Source organism: Giraffa tippelskirchi, chromosome 6, assembly GCF_054371585.1.
Source record: "Giraffa tippelskirchi isolate mGirTip1 chromosome 6, T2T-mGirTip1v1.2.pri, whole genome shotgun sequence".
NCBI classification, from domain to species: Eukaryota; Metazoa; Chordata; class Mammalia; order Artiodactyla; family Giraffidae; genus Giraffa; species Giraffa tippelskirchi.
This window is the reverse complement of record NC_137280.1, coordinates 124,907,579-124,929,165: the sequence shown is the minus strand read 5'-3', so window position 1 is coordinate 124,929,165 and position 21,587 is coordinate 124,907,579. Positions and strand designations below refer to the sequence as shown.

The window sequence follows — 21,587 nt, the reverse complement described above, 5'->3', positions numbered from 1 at the left end:
TTTAATTTATTTATTCTAATTGGAGACCAATTACTTTGCAATATTGTGGTGGTTTTTGCTGTACATTGACATGAATCAGCCATGAGTGTACATGTGTCCCCCAGAGAGGGGAGGGGTACGAACTTTCAAGTGTAAGGTGAACAGGTTCTAGGAAACTAATGTACAACTTGGTGTCTAGAGTTAACAATAGTGTATTGTATACTTGAAAGTTTCTGAGAATATTCTTTAATGTTCTCACCATAAAAACAAAAACAAATTGGTAATTATGTAATACTAAAATGTGTTAAATAACTGTGATAAACATTTTGTAATATATACATGCATCAATATCACACATAACAAAGATTGAAGATCCCACATGACCTAGCACAGTCCAATAAATAACTAATTTTTTAAAAAGACTCAGATGTAATCTTAGGATTAAAGAACACTTCCCTCCTTCCCATACACCTTACCACCATATCTTTAGGGATCCTGTAAAACAGAAGATTGCAACTGAAAAAAACACATATCAGATCTTACTTAACAAGTCTCTACATAAAGCTAAAGACAATAAGGAAGACAAAAACAAGAACAATAGAGGAAATATTAACCTATCACACCTACAGCTATGGGTAAAAACAGACTAACCCCCAGCCAGATGAACAAAACTTCACACAAACAAATCTATTTACCTCATTTTCTTTTAACTGGCACATCATCTTCAGCTTTCAACAAAAACCTACAAGCTATATTTAAAGGGATAAAGACACAGACTGAAGAGACAGAATAAGAATCAGAACCAGAATCAGATATAACAGAGATGTTAGAATAATAAAGACTCAAAATTTAAAATAATTATCATCAATATGTTAAGGGCTCTAATGGAAAACATACAAAAACAGATGGGTAATGTAAGCAGAGATATAGAAACTCAAAGAAAGAATCAAAAGGAAATACAAGAGATGAAACTCAAATCAATTGTATATAAATTTTTCTAAAGGAAAATCCAAACAAAACAAAATTTCTCTCCAATTCTCCCAGAAAACTTTGCTTGCCACAAAGTGGCTATTGAAACTGTCACAATACTATCAGCTAAAATTAGAATCTTTCATGGATTAGAAGATGCTATGAAAGAAAGCACATATAAGCCTATCTTTAACAGAAACCTACAATGAGACCCAGTATCACTTCTTTTCCTCTTTCCTCATGGATAAATTTTTCCCAAGTTATCCATGTAAAATGTCTTAGACCTACAATAACCTATTTTAAGTATATATTGATAACATAATTTGATACTTCAACTTCCTCTATTATCAATATGGTAATTATTTCAGGTGATAGATTGAACTTTCAAGATTTCGTGAACTAAGTCTGACAATTCACTCTGCCACTTGAAGAAAAAATATCAGGTACATAAGGATGAGAGCAAGATGACAGGAGTCTGTTTTCAGGTTTGGCATTTCCAAAGCCAAACAGAATCCAAGTGATCATTATATAATGTTATGCTGGAATTGTGTTTCAGCTCTTGCTTGAGTCTGGAATGTAAACAACCTTGAAATTGTGTTTGGAGGGAAAGAAATTCTAAGAAGTGTTTATTTTTCAAATATGAATTTTAAAAAGGAAATAAATGTTCTAATTTACAAAACAAGTAAATGCTAGAAATCAACAACACTACAAGAGGAATGATGAATGCTCATCAGTAAACTGGGCACAGCTAAGGAAAGAATCATTGAGCTTGAAGATATTTCAAAATAGAAACTCCCAAACTGAAAAACAAAGAAAAGAAAACAGTGGGGTGGGGGGGAAATGAAGAGAATATCTAAGAATTTTGGGATAATTACAGAGAAATAGAATCAATGGAATAAGTATAAAATAGAAAAGTATTTATTTTAAGAAATTGGCTCATTCTTTTACAGAGATTGGCAAGTCCAGAATCTTCAGAGTGAGCTGTCAGGCTGCAGACAACAGAAGAGATGATGCTTCAGCTTGGTTCAGGTCTGAAAACCATCTCCTGGCAGAATTTATTCTTCCTAAGGGAAGATCAGTCTTTTCAAAGGAATGATGAGGTTCAGACACATTGTGGAAGACAGTCTGCTTTACTCAAAGTCATTGACTTAAATGTTAATATCATCCAAAATATACCCTCACAAAAATATCCAGAAAAGCATTTGACCACATATATAGAGATTGCTACACAGCCAAGTTTAATTATAAAATTAGCTGTCAAATCATGCAAACAAGAATAGAGTGGAATGGAATATTTTAGATGTTGAAAGAAAAAACCCCATCAACCTAGAATTCTGTATCCAGTAAAGTTACTGTTCAAAAGTGAAGGAGAAATAAAGACTTTCTCACAAACCAATCACTGTAAGAATTTATCACCTATAGATCTGCCTTGCAGGAAATATTTGAAAAGTACTTCAGAGAGAAGAAAAATAATATAGGTCTATCTAATGAAAGGAACAGAGAAGGCAAAGGCAACCCACTCCAGTACTCTTCCCCGGAAAATCCCATGGACAGAGGAGCCTGGTAGGCTGCAGTCCATGGGGTCGCTAAGAGTCGGACACAACTGAATGACTTCACTTTCACTTTTCACTTTCATGCATTGAAGAAGGAAATGGCAACCCACTCCAGTGTTCTTGCCTGGAGAATCCCAGGGAGGGGGGAGCCTGATGGGCTGCCGTCTATGGGGTCGCACAGAGTCGGACACAACTGAAGCGACTTAGCAGCAGCAGCAATGAAAGGAACAGCATTTGATAAGGAATAATGTAGCCGCACATCGACCAACACCCAATGGCCAGTAAAGTTTAAATGCTCAACAAAGACCAGCAGCAGGACAGCCAGGGCACCAGGCATGTCATCAAGCTATGTCAAGTGGCTGAAGGCTATGTCCCTGCTCTTTAGGGCCTGACAAAATGTGGTCCTTTGGAGAAGGGAATGGCAAACAACTTCAGTATTCTTGCCTTGAGAACCCCATGAAGAGTATGAAAAGGCAAAAAATATGACACTGAAAGATGAACCCACCAGGTTGGTAGGTGCCCAATATTCTACCAGAGCAGAGCAAAGAAATAGCTACAGAAAGAATGAAGAGGCTGAGCCAAAGCAGAAATGATGCCCAGTTGTGGTTGTATCTGGTGGTGAAAGTAAAGTCTAATGCTGTGAAGAACAATATTGCATAGGAACCTGCAATTATAGGTCCATGAATCAAGGTAAATTTGATGCGGTCAAACAGGAGATAGCAAGAGTGAACATCAATATTTTAGGAATCAGTGAACTAAAATGGATGGGAATGGGAGAATTTAATTCAGATGACTATTATATCTACTACCATGGGTGAGAATCCCTTAGAAGGAATAGAGTAGCCCTCATAGTCAACAAAAGAATCCAAAATGCAGTCCTTGGTTGCAATCTCAAAAATGACAGAATGATCTCAGTTCATTTCCAAGGCAAACCATTCAGCATCACAGTAATTCAAGTCAATGCCCCAAACTCTAATGCTGAAGAAGCTGAAGTTGAACAACTCTATGAAGACCTGCAAGACCTCCTAGAACTAACACCAAAAAAAGATGTCCTTTTCATCATAGGGGACTGAAATGCAAAAGTAGGAAGTCAAGAGACACCTGGAATAACAGATAAGTTTAGCCTTGGAGTACAAAATGAAGCAGGGCATAGCCTAATGGAGTTTTGCCAAGAGAACGCACTGGTCACAGCAAACACCCTCTTCCAACAACACAAGAGATGACTCTACACATGGACATCACCAGATGGTCAGTACCAAAATCAGATTGATTATATTCTTTGCAGCTGAAGATAGAGAAGCTCTATACAGTCAGCAAAAACAAGACCTAGAGCTAGCTGTGGATCAGTTCTTCAGATCCTTATTGCAAAATTCAGGCTCAAATAGAAGAAAGTAGGGAAAACCACTAGGCCATTCAGGTATAACCTAAATCAAATCTCTTATGATTATACATTGGAGGTGACAAATAGATACAAAGGACTACATCTGGTAGACAGAGTGCCTGGCGGACTATGGATGGAGGTATGTAACATTGTACGAGAGGTGGTGACCAAAACCATCCCCAAGAAAAAGGAATGCAAGAGGGCAAAGTGGTTGTCCAATGAGGCCTTACATACAGCTGAGAAAGGAAGAGAAGCAAAAGGCAAAGGAGATAGGGAAAGATATTCCCAACTGAATGCAGAGTTCCAGAGAATAGCAAAGAGAGATAAGAAAGCCTTCTTAAGTGACCAGTGCAAAGAAATAGAGGAAAACAATAGAATGGGAAAGACTAGAGACCTCTTTAATATTGTAAGGTTAAAAAATAGAAAATAAACTAATTTTTAGAAAAAAATAAAATAAAATAAAACTGGAGATACCAAGGGAAAATTTCATACGAATATAGGCACAATAAAGGATAGAAATGGCAAGGACCTAACAGAAGCAGAAGAGATTAAGAAGAGGTGGCAAGAATAGACAAAAGAACTGTACAAAAAAGCTCTTAATGACCCAGTTAACCACGATGATGTGGTCGCTCATCTAGAGCCAGACATCCTGGAGTGTGAAGTCAAGTGGGCCTTAGGAAGCATCACTATGAACAAAGCTAGTAGAGGTGATGGAATTCCAGCTATGTTATTTCAAATAACACATCTTTTAAAAGATGTTGCTGTTAAAGTGCTGCACTCATTATGCCAGCAAATTTGGAAAACTCAGAAGTGGCCATAAGACTGGAAAAGGTCAGTTTTCATTTCAATCCCCCAAAACAGCAAAGCCAAAGAATGTTCAAATTTCTGTACAACTGCACTCATTTCACATGCCAGCAAGATTATGTTCAAAATCCTTCAAGCTAGGCTTCAGCAGTATGTGAACTGAAAACTTCCAGATGTACAAGCTGGATTTAGAAAAAGCAGAGGAACCAGAGATCAAATTTCCAACATACACTGGATCATAGAAAAAGCAAGGAAATTCCAGAAAAACATCTACTTCTGCTTCATTGACTATGCTAAAGCCTTTGACTATGTGGATCACAACAAACTGTGGAGTATTCTTAAAAAGATGGGGATACCAGACCACCTTATCTGCCTCCTGAGAAACCTGTGTACAGGTCAAGAGGCAACAGTGAGAACCGGACATGGAAGAATGGACTAGTTCAAAACTGGGAAAGGAGTATATCAAGGATGTGTATTGTCACCCTGCTTATTTAACTTATATGCAGAGTACTTCATGAGAAATGCTGGGCTGGATGAATCACAAGCTGGAATCAAGATTGCCAGGAGAAATATCAACAACCTCAGACATGCAGATGATACCACTTTAATGGTAGAAAGTGAAGAGGAACTAAAGAGCATCTTGATAAAGGTGAAAGAAGAAAGTGAAAAAGCTGGCTTAAAACTCAACATTCAAAAAATGAAGATCATGGCATCTTGTCCCATCACTTCATGGCAAATAGATGGTCAAAATGTGGAAAGTGTCAGATTCCTTCCTCTTGGGCTCCAAAATCACTTTGGATGGTGACTGCAGCCATGAAATTAAAAGATGCTTGCTCCTTGGAAGAATAGCTATGACAGACCTAGACAGTGTATTAAAAAGGAGAGACATTACTTTGCTGACAAAGGTCCATATAGTCAAAGCTATGTTTTTTTCCAGTATTCATGTATGGATGTGAGAGTTGGACCATAAAGAAAGTTGAATGCCAAGAATTGATGCTTTCGAATTATGGTGCTGGAGAAGACTCTTAAGAGTTCCTTGGACAGCAAGGAGATCAAACCAATCTATCCTAAAGGAAATCAACCCTGAATGTTCATTGGAAGGACTGATGCTGAAGCCGAAGCTCCAATACTTTGGCCATCTGACCAGGTGAAAAGAATCTGATGCTGGGAAAAATTGAAGGCAAGAGGAGAAGGGGGTGACAGAGAATCAGATGATTGGATGGCAATGCTGACTCAATGGAAATGAGCTTGAACAAACTTAGGGAGATAGTGATGGACAGAGAAGCCTGGAGTGCTGCAGTTCATGGGGTTGCAAAGAGTCAGACACGACTTAGCGACCGAGAAACAACAATGTAAAATAAAATTTTTTCTTACTCTTAATTGATTGCAGGTTGCAATTTATGCAAAATAAAACAGAAACAATATACCAGATGGTTATAGCTTATGGATAAGTGATGATAGCAATGTTAGAAAGAGATAAGAAGAAATGGGGAAGACTTTGATATAAGGTACATAATTACCCAAGAAGTGATATAGTGTTATTTGAAAATGAGCATAAGACTAGTTTTAAATGTAATGACTAATAAATTTTGGAAGAAGAATAATCAATATGCTAAGAGAGGTCGGAAACTGAAATCACACAAAATGCTCACTTAAAACCAGAATAGTCAGAAAAAGAGTGAAAGACAAAAAGGTGAACAAAAAACAAGGGCAACAAATACAGACACAATAAGGTAAATATTAATCCAGCTATATCAATCATCACTTTAATGTGAATGATCTAAATATACCAATTAAAAGATGATATAGAGTAGATAAAAAATAAGATCAAACTATATCTTGTCTACAAGAAACCTACTTTAGATATAAAGACATATATAAGTTAAAAATAAATAGATGGAGAAAGATATGCCATACTAACACTAATCAGAAGAAAGCCAGAAAGGCAGGGAACCCAGAACTGTGCTCTGGGACAACCTAGAATGGTAGGATGGGGAGGGAGGTGGGAGGGAGGTTCAAGAGGGAGAGGACATGTGTATATCTATGGCTGATCATATTGATGTATGGCAGAAACCACCACAATATTGTAAAGTAATTATCCTCCAATTAAAATAAAATAAAAAATTTAAAAAGAAAGCTGGAACAGTCATTTTAATTTCAGATAAAGCAGATTTCAGAGCAAAGAAAATGATCAGTGATAAAGGTAGACATTAAGGTTGGAGGGGGTTCAGGATGGGGGACACATGTACACTCATGGCTGATTCATGTCAATGTATGGCAAAAAAACACTAAAATATTATAAAGTAATTAGCCTCCAATTAAAATAACTAATTTATTTTTCTAAAAGGTAGACTTTACATAATTTTAAAAGGGACCAATTCTCTAGGAAGACATAACAATTCTGAATGCACATGTCCCTAATCACAAGCATTAAAATACACGAGGCAGGGGCTTCCCTGGTAGCTCAATGGTAAAGAATCCTCCTGCCAATGCAGGAGATACAGGTTCAATCCCTTGTCCCGGGGGGTACCACGTGCTATGGAGCAACCAAGCCCGTTTGCCACAACTATTGAGCATGTGCTCTAGGGCCCAGGAGCCACAGCTACTGAGCCCACATGCTGCAGTAACCACTGAAGCCCCTGCACCCTAGAGACCGTGCTCTGAAAAAGGAGAAGCCACTGCAATGAGAAGCCTATGTAATGCAACTAGAGAGTAGCCCCCATTCACCACAACTAGAGAAAAGCCCATACAGCAACAAAGACCCAGCACAGCAAAAAGCAAAACAAAAAACAGACCTCTCACTAACATATGGGTCAAAGAAGGAGTCACCAAAGAAATTTTAAAATAACTTGAACTAAATGAAAATTCAAGTATCATATACCAAAATTTGTGGGATACAGGGAATTCCCTGGCAGTCCAGTAGTTAGGACTCTGTGCTTTCACTGCTAGGGGCCCAGTTTCAATCCCTGGTCAGGGAATTAAAATTCCACATTTGTGGCATAGCCAAAAAAAAAAAAAAATTATGGGATACAGCAAAAGCAGTACATAGAGGGAAATTTATAGCAAGGAAACATATGCTAGTAAAGAAAGATCTAGAATCAATAATCTAAGCTTCCATCTTATGCAATAGAAAAAGAGCAAATTAAATCCAAAGTAAGCAGAAGAAATCTTTAAATCTAACTAAAAGGAGATATACTTAAAATTTGAGTAGAAGTCAATGAAATTGGAAACAGGAAAACAATAGGCAAATTCAATGAAAGCAAAATCTGGTTGTTTGAAAATATAAATTGATAAACATCTTGCCAAGCTAACCAAGAAAAAAATGACAGAAGATACAAATCACAAGTTCCATTGGAAATGAAAGAAGCATTATAAATATTGATCTTTCTGACATTAAAAGAATAACAAAAGAATGGTAAGAACAATGCTGTCAAGCTGTATATTGTCACCCTGCTTATCTAACTTACATGCAGACTCAGTTCAGTTCAGCTCAGTTCAGTCGCTCAGTTGTGTCCGACTCTTATATGCAGAACACATCATGTGAAATGCTGGGCTGGATGAAGCTCAAGCTGGAATCAAGTTTGCCAGGAGAAATATCAATAACCTCAGATATGCAGATGACATCACCCTTATGGCAAAAAATCAAAGAGGAACTAAAGAGCCTCTTGATGAAGGTGAAAGAGGAGACTGAAAAAGCTGGCTTAAAACTCAACATTCAAAAAACGAAGATCATGCATCTGATCCCATCACTTCATGGCAAATAGATGGGGAAACAATGGTAACAGTGATAGACCTTATTTTCTTGGGCTCCAAAATCACTTTGGACGGTGACTGCAGCCATGAAATTAAAAGATGCTTGCTCCTTGGAAGAAAAGCTATGACAAACTTAGATAGCGCAATAAAAAGCAGAGACATTACTTTGCTGACAAAGGTCCATATAGTCAAGGCTATGTTGTTTCCAGTAGTCATGTATAGATGTGAGAGTCGGACCATAAAGAAGGCTGAGTACTGAAGAAATGATGCTTTTGAATTGTGGTGCTGGAGAAGACTCTTAAGAGTCCCTTGGACCGCAAGGAGATCAAACCAGTCCATCCTAAAGGAAATCAGTCCTGAATATTCATTGGAAGGACTGATGCTAAAGCTGAAACTCCAACACTTTGGCCACCTGATAGGAAGAGCTGACTCATTAGAAAAGACCCTGATTCTGGGAAAGATTGAAAGCAAGAGGAGAAGGGGGCAACAAAGAATCAGATGGTTGGATGGCATCACTGACTCAATGGACATGAGTTTGAGCAAACTCTGGGAGATGGTGAAGGACAGGGAAGCCTGGTGTGCTGCGGTCCATGAGGTCGCAGAGTCAGACACGACTGAGTGACAGGACAACAAAAAAAGAACAGTGTTATACACACAAATTTGAAAACCCAGATGAAATAGTCCAATCTTTTGAAAGATACAATCTGCCAAAACTCACACAAGGCATTAAATATATATCTATTAAAGAAACTGAATCAATAATTAATAATCTTCCAAAATAAAAAGCACTAGTCTCAATGGTTTCCAATTCTACCAAACATTTAAAAAGGAAATGATACCAATTCTGTACAATGTCTTCCAGAAAATGGAAGCAGAAAGAACATTTGATAAGGCCAGTATTACCCTAATACCACAGACAAAGATATAAGAAAGGCAAACTACAGGTCATTTTTCTCAAGAACATAGATGCAAAACAAAATATTAGCAAATCAGATGCTACAAGGTATAAAATAATTATACTCTCAGAAAGAAAGAAAGAAATATGACCAATAGAATTTATCCCAGATATGTAAGAGTGAAATATTAGGAATTACATTATTTCAGTTCAGTTCAGTTCAGTTGCTCAGTCGTGTCTGACTCTTGGTGACCCCAGGCCTCCCTGCCCATCACCAACTCCCAGAGTCCACCCAAACCCATGTCCATTGAGTCAGTGATGCCATCCAACCACCTCAACCCCTGTTATCCCCTTCTCCTGCCCTCAATCTTTCCCACCATCAGGGTCTTTTCAAATGAGTCAGCTCTTCACATCAGGTGGCCAAAGTGTAGGAATTTCAGCTTCAACAACAGTCCTTCCAATGAACACCCAGAACTGATCTCTTTTAGGATGGACTGGTTGGATCTCCTTGCAGTTCAAGGGACTCTCAAGAGTCTTCTCCAACACCACGGTTCAAAAGCATCAATTCTTCTGCGCTCAGCTTTCTTTATTGTCCAACTCTCATATCCATACATGACCACTGGAAAAACCATAGCCTTGACTAGACAGATCTTTGTTGGCAAAGTAATGTCTCTGCTTTCTAGTATGCTGTCTAGGTTGGTCATAACCATATGATCCAACAATTCCACTTCTGGATATATATCCAGGAAATCCTATCACATGCCACAACATATTATACTAAATGAAATAAGCCAGTCACAGAAAGACAAATACTGACGATTTCTATATGAGTTTCCTAAAGTAATCAAATTCATAGCTACAGGAAGTAGAATGGTGGTTGCCAGGAGCTAGGGACAAGGTGGGGGTGGAGAGTTAATAGATATAGTTTCAGTTTTGCAAGGTGAAAAAAGTTCTGGAGGTGGGTAGTAGTAATGGTTGCATAAGAATATGAACATAGTTAATTCCATTGAGTTAAATCCATTGTACCCTTAAAAACGGTTAAGATGGTAAATTTTTTCTGTGTATTTTACCACAATATTAAAAAACTTAAAGAAAACTGACCTGGCTTCCAGGTTGCATAGAATAATCCTCAATATCACTAATCATCAGGGAAATGTAAAACAAAATCACAAAGAAATACCACCTCACACCTGTCAGAATGGCTATCATCAAAAAGACAATAAATAAAAACTGTTGGCAAGAATGTGGAAAAAAGAGAATCCTCATACACTGTTGGTCGGAATATAAGTTAGTGCAGCCACTTTAGAAACAGTATGGAATTTTCTCAAATAATTTAAAAATAGAACTGAGGTATCTTAGAAAAATCGATTAGATTTGAAAGAAAAAAAAATCCTCTGGGCTTCAAGCAAAATGACTAAATTATTTAGGAAGGAAAGAAAATCAGATTGGTAACAGGTTTCACAACAGCACACAAGAAAGGCAGCAAATAAGTTTTTAAACAGCCTTGGGAAAAGAAGTGAGACCCAAGATTTTTTATCCAGCCAATATGTCCTTTACATACTAAGGCTATAGAAAATCAGTATTAAATATGCAAGAACTCAGAATACTGTACTCAGGAGCCTCTTTTGAGGAATTTACTAGAAAGTTAGTTTCGTGCAACCAAGAACTAACAGGAAAATTTAGAACGCATCATGATGGTTAGTGTTAAATATACTAATAAGTTGTAGCTGCTACTGCTGCTAAGTCGCTTCAGTCGTGTCCGACTCTGTGCGACCCCATAGACGGCAGCTCACCAGGCTCCACCTTCCCTGGGATTCTCCAGGCAAGAACACTGGCTGCGAAGTCGCGTCAGTCGTGTCCGACTCTGTGCGACCCCATAGACGGCAGCCCACCAGGCTCCCACGTCCTTGGGATTCTCCAGGCAAGAACACTGGAGTGGGTTGCCATTTCCTTCTCCAATGCGTGAAAGGGAAAAGTGAAAGTGAAGTCGCTCAGTCGTGTCCGACTCTTCAAGACTCCATGCACTGCAGCCTATCAGGCTCCTTCGTCCGTGGGATTTTCCAGGCAGGAGCACTGGAGTGGGTTGCCATTGCCTTCTCCGAATAAGTTGTAGATCTGCAAGTAAAATAAAGAGGGTAACGAGGATGGGGAAAGAATACGCAAATTGTTTTCTGAAAACAATATGTCTTAATTTGGGAGGAGAGAAAGGGAAAAAAAGAATAAAATAATTGATCTTTATATAAGTAATGGGTTGGCTCAGCGATAAAGAATTCGCCTGCAATGCAGGAGCCACAGGAGAGGTAGGTTTCGTCCCTCGGTCAGGAAGATCCCCTGGAGGAGTAAACGGCAATCCACTCCAGTATTATTGTCTGGAGAATTCCATAGACAGATGAGCCTGACGGGCTACAGTCCATGGGGTCGCAGAGCCAGCGCAGCAGCTGTGCTGAAGCGACTTAGCACAGCACATATAAGTAATAAGAGGGAGTCAAGATATAGCTGACAAAGTAAATAATACAGCCACCTATGGAAAAGTTATTTGAGGACTTAGAAAAGACAGAAATATAACGGATAACTGGATAACTACTGGAACAAAAACGCAAACATTACTTAACATCAAAAGTAATTTTCAAAGGTTTTTTTTGGGGGGGGGTGGAGAAGGCAATGGCACCCCACTCCAGTACTCTTGCCTGGAAAATCCCATGGATGGAGGAGCCTGGTGGTCTGCAGTCCATGGGGTCGCTAAGAGTCGGACACGACTGAGCGACTTCACTTTCACTTTTCCCTTTCATGCACTGGAGAAGGAAATGGCAACCCATTCCAGTATTCTTGCCTGGAGAATCCCAGGGATGGGGGAGCCTGGTGGGCTGCCGTCTATGGGGTCGCACAGAGTCGGACACGACTGAAGCGACTTAGCAGTAGCAGGGGGGAGGTTAGCACTTCCTTACTTCCGGGAACTACTAGGTGAATCCAAGATGCACTGGGTTCACCTCTGTTATTTCCTGCCCCAGTTCTAGAACCAGGCATTTCTCCAAGGATCCCCGGTTCCTCGTCGAATGGGAGCTAAACAACCACTGGGAAAGGTGGTCACTTTGGCGTTCCCGGCAGGGTGGTGGTGGTGGTGGTGGTTTAGTCGTTAGGTTGTGTCCGACTCTTGCGACCCCATGGACTGTAGCCTGCCAGGCTTCTCTGCCCAGGGGAGTCTCCAGGCAAGAATACTAGAGTGGGCTGCCATGTAGGAATCTCAAAACGCTCTCTGAGAGGGATCACTGGGAAAATGAAGGTGGGACAGCGGCAAAAGGACTGGAGAGCGCCCGCGGGTCTCGAACCACCCTCAGAGAGAGTGATTTAATCAACCATGTAGTCGAAGGAACCGCTGAGCTACGGCCAGCCCGAGGAGGCTTTCTGTGTTGTATCCTCTTGACTGCCTAGAAAGAGTTGCGTCACAATAAACCAATCAGAGTACACCGTGATCCGGGCTAACTTAGCGACCTTAGAAAACCCATCTGTTCCCCTATCCCCAGCGCACCTCTGAACACAGCAGTGAGAAGGGCTCCCGTCTCCCCTCTCCTACCTCTCCTATCTCCTAGTGAGCTCTTCTGCAGTTGCTTCCGGGCCCTTTCCATTCTATTACTCGGCAGTCACCTGGTCAACTAGTCTCTGGACTTCTCCTCCAGCCTCTTATTCCGACAACCACCCACCCACCCACACACCCAACCCCCCACCCACACCCCCCCACACACACACACACCTGCTAAGTGAACCGTTATTCAGGCCTTATCTTGGAAATTTGCAGCTAATTAGGTAAACCCTAAGGCGCCTATCCCAGGTGTTAAACAGTTCCCAGGTGTTATATAGTATTACTTGTTACTATTTCAAAAAATTATTAGGAACTGCATATGAATACCCCATTCCTTTTACGTATACTGTAAACAGCCACAATTCCTACTTTTCTCCAGTTAACCATGTTTACGATTTCAGTGTGCATCCCTCTAGTTCTATACACACTATAAATATACTATACACACAATAGTCTTGACTGGCGGAAGCGAGGGGTGCAGGTAGGCTTATTGGGGATTAGTTTGTTGGGTATTGTTTTGTGTTTGTTAACATGTCTTGGAGATCTTGTCAGCATGTATATAGATCTAATTCATACATACTGTAATGGCTGAATTTTACTTGAGTATAAATGTACTAGTTTTACTTTAAATGTTTCACTGTTATAAACATAGCTGCACTAAATATCCTTGCATGTGTATCTATACATAAGCAAATCTGTTTTTAGGACAGATACTTATACAAGTAGAATTGCTGGATTAAAGACTCTTCATATTTAAATTTTTGGAGGTCACGGGAGAGATTTGAGAGGCCCTGGGGGTGCCTGAAGCCAAAGAATCATCAGAAGCCATACCGATCTTTTGTTCCCTAAATACTTTAATTGGGAGTTCCACCAAAATGTATATTCCATGATAGTTGGGGCCTTGATACCTTGTCCCAGAAGATACTACCAGGGCCTAGAACATGTTCAGTATCTCAGAATTCACTGAATGAATGAACTCACGGAGGCCAGTCACAGGCAAACTCTTCAATCAGAATGCAAATTTTCCTTGCATTTTTAGAAAGACCAAAAACATCAAGAAAGTTTCTCTTTGGAGAAATTCTTCTAGGATTGCTCTAGGCTCCTAAATTTCCATCCCATCTCCTTCCTCCACCACTTTTAATTCACCACCTTGAACCCCTCTAAACACCCATGAGCTAGACAGATCCCTTGGAAACTCAAACCACTTGTCAGTCCCAAGGGAACGTAGAGAAAATGGACTTCAGAATTGCTTTTCAGTAGAGGTAACCAGAAGTCAGATTCCACCAGTACCAAAACAGGAGGGAAATCACTTGAAGTCAAGCTGAATTAGCTGCCTGAAGAATACTGAAGCACTGAAGGAACTCAGCACGTTGACAAATTCTCCAGTCTGTCTTGAAAGGGGGAATAAAAGGACCCAGGGGACGAAGGCAGATTCTTACCAGAGGAACCTATAGAACACAGAATCCTGCCAAGGAAAGCACCAACTAATATATAACAAATACTGTAGGAGAAATTTTGAACCAGTCAAGACACTCTCAATGTTTCCAGTGGCAAGATTCACCATCAGAAATAAAATTAGGTAAAAGATATATGTGACAGTAAGGAAATTTTGCACAAAAGTCCAAAGGGAGGAGTATATAGTACTCTGGGGGACCCACAAGTGGTTCAGATGCTACATAAAGGTGTCAGGAGAGCTAGATAAGGCAGAAAATGTCAACAACCCATATGGTAGCAGCCTTGTTAACCAAAATAGAGCCCACTTTTCAAGGTACAGAACCAACTAACATTGTTATAGAATTCACTTGCTTAAAACTTGTATAATTACCATTTGTTTGTTTGTTTTTTACTTTAACGAACTGATTTTTTTTTCCCCCTCTGCATTTCTGGGACCTGGCATAGTACCTGATCCAGGGAATACCAAAGTTGTTTTTACTTTAGTTAACCAGTCTGTGCCATCTAATTCTCAAATTAGACCAAACTAGGCAAAGCAGCTTCTTAATGGGGCTAGGGGAAGGAATTCTGCCCCTCCACCCCAACCTCTAGGGGACACAGACATCTTTAACTGTCACAACTTGGAGAAGGTGCTATTGGCAACTAGTGAGTAGATGCTAAAGAAACTCTAAATATCCTACAATGCACAAGAGTGCCCCCACAACAAAGAATTATCCAGGCCAAAATGTCAACAGTGCAAAACTGAGAACCCTGTGCCTAGCCTAACTGCAGATAGTTAAGAAAACACTGTTTTCAACCCTGAGCTCTGCTGTTCCAAAACCAGCAGATCAAAGGAGGCTAAAAAATAGGAGAAGTTTTTTTAGACTCCTCCAGGCACAGATCCCATCAGAGGGAGGTATAACTCATGTTGAAGGACATCTAGAAAAAAAGTGACAGGGCTCAAATACAGGGAGAAGAAAAAGTGTGGGGAAGAAAAAAAAACAATACACAGGGAAGAATATGGAATGTTCCCACCAAATGTGAAATAGGCCCAGTCAATGCCATTTATTATACACGTTGAACAGTCTCTGAGACCCAAGGGCTCCCATATGAGGTTTTTTCCTTTTTCTTTTTTGCATCAAACAGGTTCTTCCAAGAGCCTGCTTACAAGGAACACAAAAACAGAGTAATCCTCAATAAAATGAAACAAATAGGAAAAGCTGAACAGATTTTACATATGAAGAACAAAAGTTAAAAAACTCACCAGACAAAAACCACACCACTCATCCCATTTAATTTCCTGTTACATGCTCTGAAGAAGCTGAGAACACCAGGCCCCAAGGCAGCAATGCTCTTGAGGCTCTAGCTCAGGCTCCCTCTATGTGACAGATTCATGCACACGCACCCGCACATACCACAGATCCAGGCAGAAGTACACATGCATGCACAGGTGGCCAAAGAACCACAAGGGAGATGGGGAGAGGTGGGTGGGGGGGACAGTTCAGGATATACTATCAACTGGAAACTGGGTACCCAGAGAACCCTTCTGCTGTAGGCTGAGTGAAAATTAAAACAAAGGCAGAACACAGGATAAATGTAGGATGCTCAGATAAGAGATGGACAGATGAAGAGGTAAAGATGCAAGGGGAGTTTCGGAAAAGCAGCCTCAGAAGAGGGGTTTTTCTTTATTGGGAAATCAGATGGTCAGAGGTCCGGTGTCTCCAGTGATATACGGAGGCTGAAGGAATATGCCACAGCACTTTCCTTTGCATTCTGTGCTCTCTCCCAAGGCAGAGGAAAACCAGAAACACCCACCCTCTAGCCCTCCCCATTGTCACTTTACCCAGTACCTCCCCCAAAATGACGCCCACACACACACAGTTAGGCCCAGCAAAAAGCCAAGCATAGAAAGCCTCAGTAACTCTTCTTGGTGGAACCAAAGCCAGAGAAGCCCATCACAGCTGCCATTTCATCATCCTCCTCAAATGTCAAGTCCTCCTCAGCCCTCCTTTTCTTCTCCTTCTGCTTCTCTTTCTTGTAGGCTTTGGCCTTTTCCTCCTAGAGGGGAAATCACTCAGAATCAGTTCAGACTCCTGAGCAAACCTTGCTGAAAGAGACAGGTGAGTGTCCTTTCCATCTTTAGAAAAAAAATAGAGACAAGTAAAATTTCAAGAGCAGAGGAAAAGCCACAGTAAAGATTGTAAAGGACAGGAAAGAGAAGTTTCAGCCTGTGGAAAGCATTTCTCAATCCTACATTCCAGTTCATCTCTAGCTCACAACCAGGTGATGGAAGAAAAGTCACAGGGCATACAGTATAAGCCAGGAGATGGTCTAAGTGCTTCATGTATATTGCATACTAAGATCTCTAATATGAGGAAACAGAGGAACAGAGAGGTTATATAGCTTGTCCAAGATTCACAGCCATTAAGTGAAGGAAACAGAATTCTGACCCAGTCAGCCTGGTTCCACAGACCTAATGGGGACTGCTGCTGCTGCTAAGTCACTTCAGTCATGTCCGACTCTGTGCGACCCCATAGACGGCAGCCCACCAGGCTCCACCGTCCCTGGGATTCTCCAGGCAAGAACACTGGAGTGGGTTGCCATTTCCTTCTCCAATGCATGAAAGTGAAAAGTGAAAGTGAAGTCACTCAGTCGTGTCTGACTCTTAGCGACCCCATGGACTGCAGCCTACCAGGCTCCTCCGTCCATGGGATTTTCCAGGCAAGAGTACTGGAGTGGGGTGCCACTGCCTTCTCCATAATGGGGACTAGGTGCACTTAATTAATAACTCAGGTAGTAAAAAGAAAAAAAAAGCATGACCCAGAAAGTTTAGGAAAAAAGGACAGGTTTAGAGCCACTTCCTTCAGATTATGAGAGCCCCAAACAAGGGCAATAAATGTTTCCCTTAATGTATAGGAGTTCAGGACACACAATTCTCCTCTGGGAGTGGGAGTCAAATAAGGAAAAGAGCCTCCTCATGATTCATAACATAAAATTTAAAGCTGAAGGAGAAGCGAGAGAAGGATAGTAGAGCCCACCTCTTCTCTGAGTTCCTTCATCCTTTCCTCAAAATCATAATCCTTCTGTTTCTCTTCCATCTTCTTCTTGTTTACTTCAAAACGTTTCTTCACCTGATCCAAGGTGGAACGTTCCACACGCATAGACATGCCCAGGTTTCGCTGATCTGGGTAGGGTCAACAGAAAAAAAGGTAAGGTTCTTAAAACTTCCTAAGTCCCTCAAAAAGTCTTTTCCTGACATTAAAAACAAATCCAAAAACTCATAAAACATGCAGTAAAAAAATATTAGGACTAAAAAAAAACTTCTTGGCTGCAGCCCCCAATAACAAGATAAAGCACCTTTCAACTACACTTACTGAGCAAATGCACACCAATAGGGACAGTTGGGCCCAGGAGAAAACCATGGTTTGGACTTTTTGAGAGCCCAGAACAGATTCTCACCTCATGCACTCCAGGAACATTAAATAATGAAGTAAAGAATGGCCTGTGCTGAAGGAACTAGAGAATGCCTCAGACGTAAAAAAGATGCTCAATAGAAACTACCCTCTCCCTTACCCCATCACCAAAATTCAGTCTCAGCCTCAATCACAAACTACCTCCAAGCCTTACGTTTCTTTCCATTAATGTGATCCAGGAAGTTAATGGAGTCTTTCACCACACAGTCACAGACATTACAGTAGTATCTAGAAAACAGAAAGAAACAACACTAGTTTCAAATCTGGTTATAAAGATTTTATCGTTTTCACCCAAGAACCTCATAATTTTTCGGTAAAAATTGTTTTTAGAGGAGACACAAAGCCTTTGCTCTTGGAAGAGTGTGGTTTCCAACCTCCAAGATGGCCCCCGCAATGATGCCACCTATATTCCTACCCTATATAGGCTCTTCCCAATTTGTACCAGGGTTAGTCCGTGTGATCAATAGACTATATCAAAAGTGATGCTATGTCACTTCCAAGATTAGGTTTTTTAAAAAAACATGCATTCTGCTTAGTCTGTTCACGTATATCACCCATATATCACCCACCCTGGGGAAGCCACTTGCTTTGTTGTGAGCAGCACTATGGAGTGGCCCATAGAACATAGTACTGAGGCCTCCAAATCACAGTCATGTGACAGGGTTTGGACAAAGATCCTCCAGCCCCATTTACACCTCGGATGAATGCAGACCCAGCAGACACCCTGATGGCAGCTTTGTGAGAGACCCTGAGCCAGAACCACCTAGATAAGCCTTTCCTGTATTACTTACCCATGTGAGATATTGTGAGCTATTCTCTGTTTTATGCTGCTAAATACTGGGTTAATGTATTAACACAAATACCAATAGATAACTAACACAAAGAGGAAAATTAACAGTGAGTTTACTCAGAGAAGCAGCTCAGAGAAGTGTCACTCATTGTTATCTGTGTTATGCTCCTGATGGAAAACGCACCTAGACAGAGTAGCAGTGTTAGGCAAAAAGATGAAGAGTTCTTGTGAGACCTTTCTTCCTACAGGTAAGGGCCTAGCAGGAAGGTGCACAACCAGGGAATCCATAACAACTACAACTTCTGTTGCCAGTCTTGAACCTCAACTCCCTTTATTCACCGTCAACAGTTTCTGGGCTCCATTTTAGTTGCACCTAATTTCTCCCTTAGAAATCTCCTCAGTAGTCCTTTCCTTCATTTCTTCCTTTGGCAGGAGAACAAATAATCCCTTTTAAGATATTAAGAAGTAGTTACAGTGCTAATATGAAGAAGCCTACAGAGTAACCCCCTCTTACAGACATATTAACTAGAGACCCTGGAGGAAAATGGATGGAATTACAGGAAACAAGGTTGTTATTCTGGGGGAAGGTACCCTGTGTAACACTTCCTGGCTGCAGAGAAAGATGAAAAGCCACTCACCCTCCCATCTCAGACTGTGGGGTGGTCTTGGTAATGACAATTGTCTTCCCGAGTTTGGATTCCAGGTCCACCTTGTAGTCCCTATGCCGGAGAAGCTCTCGCTTAACTGGCTGCACTGGCTTTCCTGAAATATAATGGGGAAGGAAGTCCCTTCATTATTAGAGTTCCTTAACCAGAAAGGAAAAGAAATGCATAAAGTACAAAATCCAGAGGTCTACTTTCATTTCTTTTTTGAAACATGAAGCAAAGGACAAAACAGTCACTTGTAGCAGCACCTAAAGAGAAGCTCAACACAAAAAAATGACAAGCAATTCTTAACTCTCTACGTCTTTTCTCCACTTTAAAGCCAACGAATCTAAAAGCAATTTTTTTTTTATTCATTAACTAAAGGCAAGAGTTCTGAATCTGCACAAAAAGCAACCTTTTAAAAGAAAAGCAAGACCACTCTTAAAAAGGAGACTAATATTTAGGAAATAATCTGTTGCATGCCAAGCACTACTATACAAGTTACATAAAAACTAAAAGGTTTAGAGTGTGTAACCTGGTGTGGAAGAAAGCAGAATGTACGGTTTGAAAACAGACGAGAAAGTAAGATATTTCTTTCTACATAGTGGAATCTCTAGAAGAGGAGCATCAACTCCCTGACACTGTCTATCGCACAGAGAACAGTGCTAGACGCTAGGTTAAGTAATACCATGTTTCCTGCTGAGAGAAAAAGATGCTCTTCAATAGTAGTACGGAGAAGGCAATGGCACCCCACTCCAGTACTCTTGCCTGGAGAATCCCATGGACGGAGGAGCCTGGTGGGCTGCAGTCCATGGGGTCGCTAAGAGTCGGACACGACTGAACGACTTCACTTTCACTTTTTACTTTCATGCATTGAAGAAGGAAATGGCAACCCACTCCAGTGTTCTTGCCTGGAGAATCCCAGGGACGGAGGAGCCTGGTGGGCTGCCGTCTATGGGGTCGCACAGAGTCGGACACGACTGAAGCGACTTAGCAGCAGCAGCAGCCAGTACTCTTGCCTGGGAAACCCCATGGACGGAGGAGCCTGGTAGGCTACAGCCCATGGGGTCGCGAAGAGTCAGACACGACTGAGCGACTTCACTTTCACTTTTCACTTTCATGCACTGGAGAAGGAAATGGCAACCCACTCCAGTATTCTTGCCTGGAGAATCCCAGGGACGAAGGAGCCTGGTGGGCTGCCGTCTATGGGGTCGCACAGAGTCGGACACGACTGAAGCGACTTAGCAGCAGCAGCAGCAGCAATAGTAGTAACACACAGCAGCGAAATACTCCTCCTCCTGTCGCTACTAAGGATTCCACTCTCTTCTTTGTACCGGAGGAAAGTACTAAATGAGCCAAGCAAAGGCAGAGCAAGGAAGCCGAGAATCACAGAGCTGGAAGTCACCCCAAAAGCACTTCAATCCATCTCGTCGCTTTCATCTTAAACCTGAAGAAATCGAGAACCAGGGAGGCAATACTCTGCCAGATACTACAGAAGTATGGAGAACAGCGCATTTCAACTCCCCACCCACTCTCCAACCACTGCATTGCCTCTACAATACAGTTAGCACTTGATGGAGCAAGTACCCACCATCCTTCTTTTCTCTCTCTTCCGTGAGCCTCTTCTCGGCGAGCTTCTCATATTCATCTTTGTCCCACTTTCGGCGAAAGTCCAAGTTTTTTGTCTGAGGGAAGAAAAATGCGCTTAAGATTCGCCGCTAATCGTGTCCAACTCTTGCAAAAAGTGAAGAAACCGCGTTCACCCTGAGAAGGCGGCCCGAGACCTGAAGAGAGCGAAGCCTCTCCGGACACCACTAGGAGACTAAGGTTACCTCAGGACCCCAACCCGAGCCCTCCCCGATTCCTCAGACCCTGCGCGAGAGCCTCACTGGGGAGCTCTTGAACTGGAGCCATTATGTTGCGAAGAGGTGTCGGAAAGCCAATTGGGTGTGGAATATTCAGCGCCGAGAAGCCACCCCCTACCCCCGACTCCAAGCCTCCTCACACACAACACCTACCCCACTGCCTGACGCCATCTTCACTGCGAAGTGAATGGGACGGCGGAAAATGCCGTAAAAAGCGGCCTTGAGCCGTAAAGCAAGCTTGCCTCCAATCAGCTTAGACTCTCGTGTTATAAACGAACTAAGAAGTGGAGGGCTTCGAAAACAGGATTGTCAGCCCCGCCTCCGCGCCAAGGAAATAGCGCATGCGCAAGGAAAGTATGAAGCAACACGGAAGTAAGGGCGCCTTCAAACGTTTTTGCCCTGGCTTTCAAAACAGGCAGATTCAACTCGTCTTAACGAGGAAAATAAGATTCAGATCAGTGCTCTCTGATCTA

The 21,587-nt window shown here is 41.4% G+C and overlaps 1 protein-coding gene across 1 annotated transcript; it reads right to left on the bottom strand.

The window, feature by feature from the left end:
- Window positions 1-15,383: 15,383 nt before the first annotated feature.
- ZMAT2 (zinc finger matrin-type 2) lies at window positions 15,384-21,294 on the bottom strand. Its single transcript, XM_081501048.1, has 6 exons — window positions 21,268-21,294; window positions 20,841-20,934; window positions 19,244-19,367; window positions 17,970-18,043; window positions 17,381-17,526; window positions 15,384-16,400 (listed from the first exon to the last, which is right to left on the bottom strand). The coding sequence occupies exons 1-6, from the start codon at window positions 21,283-21,285 to the stop codon at window positions 16,257-16,259; spliced, it is 600 nt and encodes a 199-aa protein (XP_081357174.1). The 5' UTR covers window positions 21,286-21,294; the 3' UTR covers window positions 15,384-16,256.
- Between the last annotated feature and the right edge of the window lie 293 nt (window positions 21,295-21,587).

Coding starts and splice junctions, on each gene's coding strand:
- ZMAT2 (XM_081501048.1), bottom strand. Junction 18,044..19,243: donor CCACAGTCTGAGATGGGAGG/GTGAGTGGCTTT, acceptor TCTGTTTTCTAG/ATACTACTGTAATGTCTGTG. Junction 17,527..17,969: donor TCACATTAATGGAAAGAAAC/GTAAGGCTTGGA, acceptor GACCCTACCCAG/ATCAGCGAAACCTGGGCATG.